General features: G+C 41.8%; 1 protein-coding gene across 1 annotated transcript; it reads right to left on the bottom strand.

Annotated features, from left to right (window-relative positions):
- Positions 1-4,358: 4,358 nt before the first annotated feature.
- LOC123827098 (receptor-transporting protein 3-like) lies at positions 4,359-9,524 on the bottom strand. The gene is made up of 2 exons (XM_045851410.1): positions 9,282-9,524; positions 4,359-5,948 (listed from the first exon to the last, which is right to left on the bottom strand). The coding sequence occupies exons 1-2, from the start codon at positions 9,458-9,460 to the stop codon at positions 4,571-4,573; spliced, it is 1,557 nt and encodes a 518-aa protein (XP_045707366.1). The 5' UTR covers positions 9,461-9,524; the 3' UTR covers positions 4,359-4,570.
- Positions 9,525-9,971: the final 447 nt, after the last annotated feature.

Genomic DNA, 9,971 nt, shown 5'->3' with positions numbered 1-9,971 from the left:
TCCTGTGATTTTGTGTTCTAATTCTGTTCTTTACTGAGTTAATATGAATAAGTAGATTGGAAAGCCCTCTTCAGCTTGAGAACTGTGTGGTTGTTCTGTTCTTTTATATCAGTGGAAATGATTGGCTACCTGGTAAGCTCCAAGCACACATTTCATGTTTACCTTGGCACAACTGATACTCTCTTTCTCCACAGAAGCTCAGCAGCTTCTTCACAAGAACTATTGATATAATTAATATCTTTTTTAAGATATCCAGGATTGAAAATATGAAAGATTCTTTTCATGTGCTTTCAGTATAAATAAGGGATTCTTCAGTTTTATAAGATTTTAATTATCAATATAAGCTTAGGCCAGATAATGTGGAATATAGAGAAAACAAAGAAAATTTGGCCCAATTTTATCATCATGAATCAGCTGTGAGGGCTCATCTATCTTGTTCATACAACACCCATAATACCTAGAACAGTGCCAAGTACACAGAATGGGCTTAATATTATTTGGTAAAGGAGTGAATTAATTATAATTTTGATGGATTTTATTCCTCCCCTTTTCCTCATACACATTTTTTTGTGGTTACAGTTCATGATGCTTATGTTGGCATTTGTACTTTGATTTTTCTTTGTTTATTTACCCTTATATAAAGTATGTTCTTTTGGGCCATAGAATTCTCTTAATCATTGTTCATAATGAGTGACTAATACAGGAAGCACATTCTAACATTGCTGCCTTAAAGTTGAGTGTGCTGCTTAAGAAATAGTGTTTTCTTATCCCTGCAGGTACTCACACATTGGCTGGATGTTTAATGATCAGATATGACTTTTATGGCATACATTGCTCTAAGACCACTTTCCAGTCTACTACTTAGGAACTTCAAGGACAGGTCATTTTGCAAAGCTAATAGGCTTTCATAACACATGGCTATCTTGAATCAAAACTTTTCCAAGAACCACTCTTCCCACTCATGTATTGTGCTCCTTGGTACCCATTACTACCTAAGCTTAAGGTGTAAATTTGAAAAATAATGGGGCTTTACTTCTTGGAAATAGCCATTTTTTCAGAATTTCCATTCAATTAATAAGTAATAAGCAAGTTCCTATGTGCTGGGTGCATTTTGAAATGACTAAACCTCAATCTCTGATCTCACAGAATTCAGTTAATAATTACTAATGCTGTATGATGCATTGGGCATACAAGGATAAAAAATGCCCTTTCTGTTGTAGAACTCAGAAAAGGTGATAGGAGGAGGGAGTGGGGGGATTGACGTATATGCAAATAACCAGGAGGAAATGAGGTCAATGCTACAGAAGAGATGTGTAGAAGGGGTGACCTTGGCACACAGAGGGCAAAGCTAATCTGCATAGTGAAATGGTATTGAGGCCAGGAAGCTAAGATACACAGGCTGACAACTTTTAATGACACAGAAAGGGTTAAATGTGTTAAAAGAAGACAGAGAAAATGTGGCAGTTCATCTATGTGAAAGAGAGGGGCTTTCCCTGCCAAGAGGATTCCTGTGGGACTGGGCATCCAACCATACCTTGACAAGTGGGTGTGGGAATGGAGAAAGGGTTCTATTATGTTAGAAAAAATTTAGCAACTTGTGTCTGTGTTCAGATTCCTGGGACAAGGTGTTTGTTTTTGTTTAGTGGTTTAACTTTTTATTTGTTTGTGACATTTTAATAACCAGAGAAAAGATTCATAGCATAGCCAGCACACCCTGAAGTTCCAATGGCAGGTTGGGAATGTGTAAGTCACACTGGTCCACCCTCAACTAAGATCTCTTCATCTGGGAGCTGAGCCAGCTGACCTGCCATCGACATTGAGACTGTCCAATGTGTCTTCACCACTTTTGGGTGTTTATCAGCCCCTCGTTCACTTTGTCTAAGTACCTCTCTGACAGAGGGCATGCAATGGCATTTCTGTTCATTTGGGACATACCTGTTGCACATTCAGGTGGAAAGCTGATAGCTGTCTTGAAAAATTCAGAAAGTCTGTGGGCCTCAAGAACAAAAGGTCTTTTCTTTTCTCTGGAAGGAAAGAGGTAAACCCTGGAGGAAAAAGAGAAGCTCCTCAGAAAGGGAAGAACATGTTCCACCATGGAGCAACAGCCATAGACAGCCATGGCAGGGAGTGCTTTCGGAGAAGGCCCACTTCAAATATATATCACACAGGTGAGGGTATGGAGGGGCCCAACAGAAAGTGCCTTGCATAGATATGGTTCATGCTAAGTCAGAAGACTGAAGGTACTAAAGGAGGCATTGAATTTGGAAGCAGAAAACCTAGGCCTAAGTCTTCTGATTCCATATTAGTTAAGATACTAAAGATAAAAAGTAATAAGAGCAAATGTATTTAAGATTTTCTATGTGCCAGGCTCTGTGGTGAGTGCCTTTATATACATTAACAGTTTTTATTCCATTTTAGTCTTTGTAGCAACTTTATAAAATAAGGACTATTATAATCCCTATTTTAGAGCTGATTCATGAAAATACCTCTAGGAGATAAAAGCATCTTTATCTGAAATAGAGGGTAATAGTCCTAGTGAACTTCCCAGGATCTTTGGAAGGTTTATATGGGATTAAATCTGTGAAGCCATTTTGGAAATGGTGACATGCCTCACATATTGCACTACATGAGAGACTACAGTTTTTCCCATGTTTTTCTTCTCTACCTGAACTGAGCTCCTATAAGGTAAATGGCATGAAAGCATCACTGCAAAGAAATCAGATGTAAGAGATCCACCTCCTCCCTCAAAGACTGACCATCCACTAGAAGTACGACACCTGGGTGAATGCAGAGTAAGGAAGAAGGAGTAAACATCAGAAGGGTGAGTCTAATATGATACTACAGAAGATCATGTTATCCACAGAGATAAGTTTACTTCTTATTTTAGAATTTGGATAGCTTTTATTTCTTTTTCTTACCTAATTACTCTGACTAGGACTTTCAGCATTATGTTGAATAGAAGTGGCAAATGTGGGCATCCTCACCTTATTCCAGATTTATAGGAAAAGCTTTCAGGTTTTTTTTTATCATTGAATGTGCTATGGTTGTGAGCTTTTCATATGTGGCCTGTGTTGTGTTGAGATACACAATTTTTTCAGAAGTTTAATCATGAAATAATGTTGAATATTGTCAAATGTTATTTTTCATCTATTGAGATGACCTTGTGGTTTTCCTCCTTTATTTTGTTAATGTGGTTTATCCTTGCATCCCACAGAAAAATTATAGTCATGGTGCGTGATCCTTTTAATATGCTGTTGAATTTGGCTAGCTAGTATTTCACTGAGGATTTTTGCATTAATTTTCAATAGAGTTGTTTACCTGTGGTTTCCTTTTCTTGTGGTGTTTTTGTTATCAGGTTGATGCAGACCTCATAAAATGCATTTGCAAGTGTTCCCTGTTCGGTTTTTTGTGGAAGAGTTTTAAAAGGGTTGGTATTAATTCTTAAAAATGTTTGGTAGAATTCACCTGTGGAGCCATCTGGTCTTGGGCTTTTCTTTGCTGGGAGTATTTATTTTATTTATTTATTTAATATATTTTATTGATTATGCTATTACAGTTGTCCCATTTCCCCCCTTCACTACCCTCCCCCCTGAAAACCCCCTCCCACCCACATTCCCCCCCTTTAGTTCATTTCCATGTGTCATAAATTCTTTAGCTTCTACATTTCCCGTACTATTCTTACCCTCCCCCTGTCTATTTTCTACCTATTGTCTATGCTACTGATTCTCTGAACCTTTAATAGCCCGATCCCTGCAGTACTGTTGATAACTGTATTTGCTTCTTAATGTTGTAAAAGATTACCACAAATTTACTGTCTTAAAACAACATAAATTTATTATCTCATAATTCTGGAGGTCAGAAGTTTAAAATCAGTCCCACTGGACTAAAGTCATGTGTCAGAAGAGCTGGCTCCTCCTGGAGGTTCTAAGGGAGAATCAGTGACTTTGAGTTCATGAGCTTCTAGAGGCTGCCTGCATTCCTTGGCTCATGGCTCCTTCCTCCATCCTCAAAACACATCTTTCCAGCCTCTTGTTCCATCATTACATCTCCTCTTTCTAACTTTGATCCTCTTGTTTCCTTCCTATAAGGTTCCTTGTGGTTGCATTGGGCCGATCTTGATAACACAGGATAATTTCCCAGTTTTAGGATCCTTAACTTAATCACATCTGCAAAGTTCTTTTTGCTATACAAAGTAATACATTTGTAGGTTCTGGAGATTAGAACATGAACTTTGGGGGACCATTATTCAGCCTACACAGTAACTTTCTAATAACACTCATGACCCCAAATTCTTGTGAAAATACAGTCTATGTATATTGATAGCAATGAATAAATGAGTGAATAAATGAACAAACACCTTTAGTTATTCCACAGATATTTATTATTGGGCTTATTATCTGCTAAGTCATGTTTTAGGCTACCTTCAAAGGAAGTCCAGAAAACCAGGGATTAGTCTACAAACTTGACCCTGCTTGGTCTCAAAGCAAATTCTTTGTCATAGTAGTTCATTGATTGCCATGAAATTAAGACAAGAGGAAAAAACAAGCTTATTTACATCATTCTATTTAAATTATCTGCCTAGAACCAAGGCACAAAGAGCAGCAACACAGATGATACAGCCCCACTTGAGTAAGTTATCCTGGCCACGGGAGTTACGTGGCATCATTGGGGTAAAGGATCTGGAAGAGCTGTCTGGAACAGGTGGTCTGTGTGAATACCTGTCCTGGCTTCCCCAGGTGGCTGGAGTTCTCCTGAAACTCCCACATCCATGTGTAGCTGCCCCCACTGAAGGTAATGGGCCTACTGCCCGTGTGGGCTGTAGGTCTGTCCACCCTGGGGGAAGTGATCCTGCTGCTTGGATGGGCTGAGACCCTGTTCCACGTGCAGCCTGCCGGTCTGCCCCTGGTGTAGGCTGTCGGCCTATCTCCTGTTTGGACTGAGGGCCTGCCCCAGGCACTTGAGTTCCAGCAGTGGCATGGCTGGGCCCTGACATCTTATGCTCAAAGGAACGCCCACTCCCCTGAGCTTCCTTTGCTCCAGCTGAATGGTCCCTACAGCTACTTGCTCTCCTTGTGGGCTGTGGGTCTGTCCCCTTTGTAGCCTGAAGACCTGCTCCTGGTGTGGCTTGTGAACCTGTCTCCTGTTTTGACTGTTGGCCAGACCTCCTTAGAGCCTGAGAGTATGTCCTCTGAGGGATCTGTTGTCCTGTCCCCAGGGTGGATTTTGAATCTGTCCCCACTGAAGGTAATGGGCCTACTGCCCGTGTGGGCTGTAGGTCTGTCCATCCTTGGGGAAGTGATCCTGCTGCTTGGATGGGCTGAGACCCTGTTCCACGTGCAGCCTGCCGGTCTGCCCCTGGTGTGGGTTGTCGGCCTATCTCCTGTTTGGACTGAGGGTCTGCCCCAGGCACTTGGGTTCTAGCAGTGGCATGGCTGGGCCCTGACATCTTATGCTCAAAGGAACGCCCACTCCCCTGAGCTTCCTTTGCTCCAGCTGACTGGTTCCTAGCTTGTTTTTGTCCACAAATGTCACCAGTGTGAGGCAGGGAGCTCCCAATCTCCATGTAGGGGAGAGGGGATTTGGATGGTTTTGTCATGCAGTTTTGCAAGCTCTGAACACAGAAGCCCAAAACACATGCCTCACAATTGGCAGTGTCATGGGACCCTTCCAAAGGCAACTCCGGGATCACTGGTATCTCTGAATACTTCTTGACACCGTCTCCGTAGTATCTCTCCCGAATACGCTGCACCAGGTTGTTCAAAATCCTCATGGTGCTATCTGAGGAGAACTTGGGCTTCTCAAATCGAGACCGGGAACACTTCTGGCACCTCTGACCAAAGAGCCGCATAAGCACCTGACCCTGGGACTTCCGGGGCTCCAGGTGCATGTGACACAGGATCTGCACTTGGGCAGAAGCCCAGTTTCGCTTGCATGAGGAACACCAGAACCTGCAGATAGAAGGAAGAAGCCCATTGTTCCCTCAGTTGATTGTTGACCTAGGGAAATGTCCAGCCTTGGCCTCTAAGACCCCTTTCAATTTGAAAAAAGTATATGTGATATTGACTAATTGACCAACGAGAATAAGAGAAACTGTGTTTCCAATAAAGCTTTTTTTCTGTGACCTGTTGAGCTTCCACCCATACATGATTCTAAGCCTGCCTCTTTGCCAGTAAGACATCTCTGGGAAAAATATTTCTGCCATCTGCCAGCAAAATTTAGTCCTCACAATGGTCAAGGCAAACTCTTATGCAGTATGGTGGTCTTTGCTTATCCGCAGGCACATATGACCCCCCACAGTGGGTACCTGAAACTGTGGATGGTACCAAGCCATGAATGGACTTTTTTCCTGTATATACATACCTATGATAAAGTTTAATTTATAAATTTGACACAGCAAGAGATTAACAACAATAACTAGTAACAGAATAGAACAATTATAACTAATACCTTCAGCAATTATAACTAATACCTTCAGCAATTTTTACATTGGTTAGCCCAAACCTATTCTTGAATCTGTATGACCATCCCTTACTCATAGTAAATGTCCGCTGTTTCAGGGATCTGTTGCTAGAGTCTTCCTCCAGGCTCAAAGCTTTCTGGCACAATACATTGCAGTCAATTGTGGTATAATTTTGTGTATGTCTCTTAACCATAGATGTAATGCCTTTTCCATATTAACTTAGCACTTACCAGGCACTGTGGCTGTAAGTTTTGCAGTTGGAGATGTGACAGCAAAACTCGCACAAATTTCTTTTTCCTTCCTCACAATTTCATGGATAGGAGATTCATTCTTACCATAAGTCGTAGCAACCTCAGCATATAATTTTTTTTTATCAAGCCAAGAACTTTCACCATTTCACTTAAAGGAAGCACTTTGGCATATCCAAATTGCCAGCATCACTACTCTGGCACTTTGGGGCCATGATGAACTAAAATAAGGGTCTCTCGAACACAAGCTCTGTGAGAAGGCTACTAAGTGACTGATGGGTGGGGAGTATATCCCATGTGAAGACACAGGACAAGGGGATAATTCACATCCTGGGCAGGTTGGAGTGGGACTTCATGAGATTTTATCAGGCTACTCAGAACAGCATATGATTTAAAGCTTTGGAATTATGTATTTCTGGAATTTAACATTTAATATTTTGGACCAAGTTGGCTGTGGTCAACTAAAACCACAGAAAGTGAAACCATGCATAAGGGCGAACTACTGTGCCTATTTTGAAGCAGGCACTGTAATTGGTGCTTTACGATGCTATATGATTTCATCTCTAAAGCCCTCCTCCAACAAAGGTATCATTGAGCCCAATATCTAGATGAGGAAATTGAGTCATAGGGGTGATAAAGCTTGCTCAAAAACATACAAGGTAAATAATAGTATAGTCATGTTTTAGTTCCCAGCCATTTTGCAGACAACCTTGTTTACTTACCTACTCTACAGCATCACCTCTACTGAGCAATGTGGCTACTTTTGCACCTAGAAAAACTGACTTAGGACCTGGGGTCATAATACTTGGCATGGACACCCTAGTCCAGAGTTTACCTCAGGAGGACCTTGGAGAAAGCACTTCCCTACTCAAAGCCTCAATTTTTATATCCATCAAGTGAAAAATGTTCAAAGATTATATTGGCATCATTAAAGGAGATGGCACATGTAAAAGCACTTTGTAAACAACAAAATGCGTTTCAAAAACAGGTTGATACTTTTCAATGGTATGTTGGTAAGTTGCTTACCCCATCTCAGAATGACTATCAAATCAATTCATCTGAACAAGAGAAGCACCTTCCTGTTGGGAGAAGTGCCTCAAGCAGCCCTGGCTGGTTAGAGACACTTGCACAGCTCATTGGCTTAAAAAGCAGAGCAGAAGGACTGCTGCATGGGCTCGGGCCAGTGCCTTGAAAACTGTTCTGCAGTGCCCCAGGGGCTTCATTTGGATAATGGATTCTGCCACTAAAAATATTACATACATTCTCTGTATTTTGTATATGCTCTATAATATGTGACACATACATATATGTTATCGATACATTTATTATAAATTAAGTGTGTGTGTGTGTATATATATATATATATGCATTGTCATATGGGAATGGAGAGGGAAACATTGCTCTGCTTTAGGAGGAGCAGAAAATGCTTTAAGGAGCAGGTGGCACTTGAGTTGGTTCTTAAAGGATGAATAAAGAAGGAGAAAGGGAAGGGTCTTCCAAACAAGCAGAAATCATGGACAAGGGAATAGAAGCCTGAAAATGCATGGCATGGCTAATAATTCTTAAGGAATGGAGCAGAGGATACCTGAGGCAGGATAGGGCCAGGCAGGGAAGCAGGTGAGGTGGGAAGTAGAGGGAAGGGCCCTGAGTGCCATATCAAAAGAAAAGACTTGATTGTCCATGTCAGCAATTCTCACCCTCCTGACATGGGCAAGGAAGCTGGTTCCTGCCACCTGGAGTCTCACTAGAGGCTGAAGAGAAAGATGGCCAGTAAGAGAAAGGCATTGGTTAGGGACTCCTGGCACTAGGGTTTATATTTCATTCTTGTAGCATATTTCGCTTTTATTGTCCCAGGTTTTTAGTAAAGCAATGTTCAAAGTGACTGCTTGGCATTCATCAATTCTTGGGGCTTTAATGGAAGGCCCCAGCCCAGGGCTGTTCCTGAACAAGCCCAGCAGGGCTGCTGCAGCCTGGGAAAGCCAGTCAGAACTGACAGGGGAGATAGCAGAAGGTACTAGATAGAGGCAGTCTGGAACAAATGAGGTGGTGTGGAAATAGGAGGACAGATTTACAGAATATGGAAATATTCCTCTGGGTTTCAAGAAATATTTAGGGAGGAAACCTAATAAAAGAAGAAACTTCCTCAGGTAAGCAAAAATGGAGGCTTGAAAGTCTAATTTAGATTTTAAAGAACACTGTGACCACAAAAGGATGAAAAGCTTAGTGGTATTTATTCTTCTGCTTCTTTTTTTTAAAAAAAAAATCTGCATCAGAAGATATGTTTATTGATTTTGGACAGAGGGGAAGGTAAAGAAAAAGAGAGAGAGAGAGAGACATCAATCGATTACCTTCCATATGTGCCCTGACCAGGGATTGAACCCACAGCTGGGCTATGTGCCCTGACTGAGTATCAAACCCACAGCCTTTTGGAGTATGGGACAATACTCCAACCAAATGTGCCACCAGGCCAGGGCATGACATTGTCCTTTTAACAAGCTCTCAAAGGAATCAATCAATGCTAAGCTGAGCCCCTTTGCCTAGGAAGGTTCACTACCAAGCAAACTCTCACCTACCTGCCAAATGCTCTTTGCTGGTATTGTTTCCACCCTTGGGCCACACAGTCTGGCTGAAGAGTCTCATGCAACTTCAGGGTCCATCTGGCCCGGGGTTTTACCTGCTGGATCAGTTCTTGAAATGTCTTTTCCCATGTCGCAACATCCAAAATTATTTCCTCTTGAGGTTTGGAGTTCATGTTTAGTGAGTAACTCCCTCTTTTACTTGATGTGCAGCAGGAAATAAAAGCAGTTTCAGTTTCCCCAACCACAACACATCACTAAGTTTCGTTTTAGACTGAGTACACAGGACAAGTCTTTTTCCTGAGGACAGGGGGCAGCAGAATTTTGCTAGTTTGTAAACAGGCAAATATCTGAGAGACATCCAAGTACAGAACTCTGTTCCAGTTTCTGGGGGGCACCAATGTTAGCTTTTATTTAATTTTTCTTTTATTTCACATCATGCAAAGCACTATGCTCAGCACTGGGGCAAGTACCATTGACTAAGACACAGTTCCTACCCCCAGTGATGCCCAAACCCTTATGCAGACTCAGGCAGTGGGTGGGGGGAACATCTGTCCCCCACTTGTCTCATGCACCCAGTGAACTCTCACCGGTGTTAGGAGAACCATCTTGATTGAAATCCTTAGCTAGTGTTTTGGTCTTGTGAAATCTCTGGGGTCCAAGGGCAGGACACCAGGTAGAATGAAA

The sequence above is a fragment of the Phyllostomus hastatus genome, unplaced genomic scaffold (genome assembly GCF_019186645.2).
Source record: "Phyllostomus hastatus isolate PE091 unplaced genomic scaffold, TTU_PhHast_1.1 phas_contig_86, whole genome shotgun sequence".
In the NCBI taxonomy this organism is placed as follows: Eukaryota; Metazoa; Chordata; class Mammalia; order Chiroptera; family Phyllostomidae; genus Phyllostomus; species Phyllostomus hastatus.
Note: the sequence above shows the minus strand (reverse complement) of the source record. Positions and strands in the feature narration are given on the sequence as shown.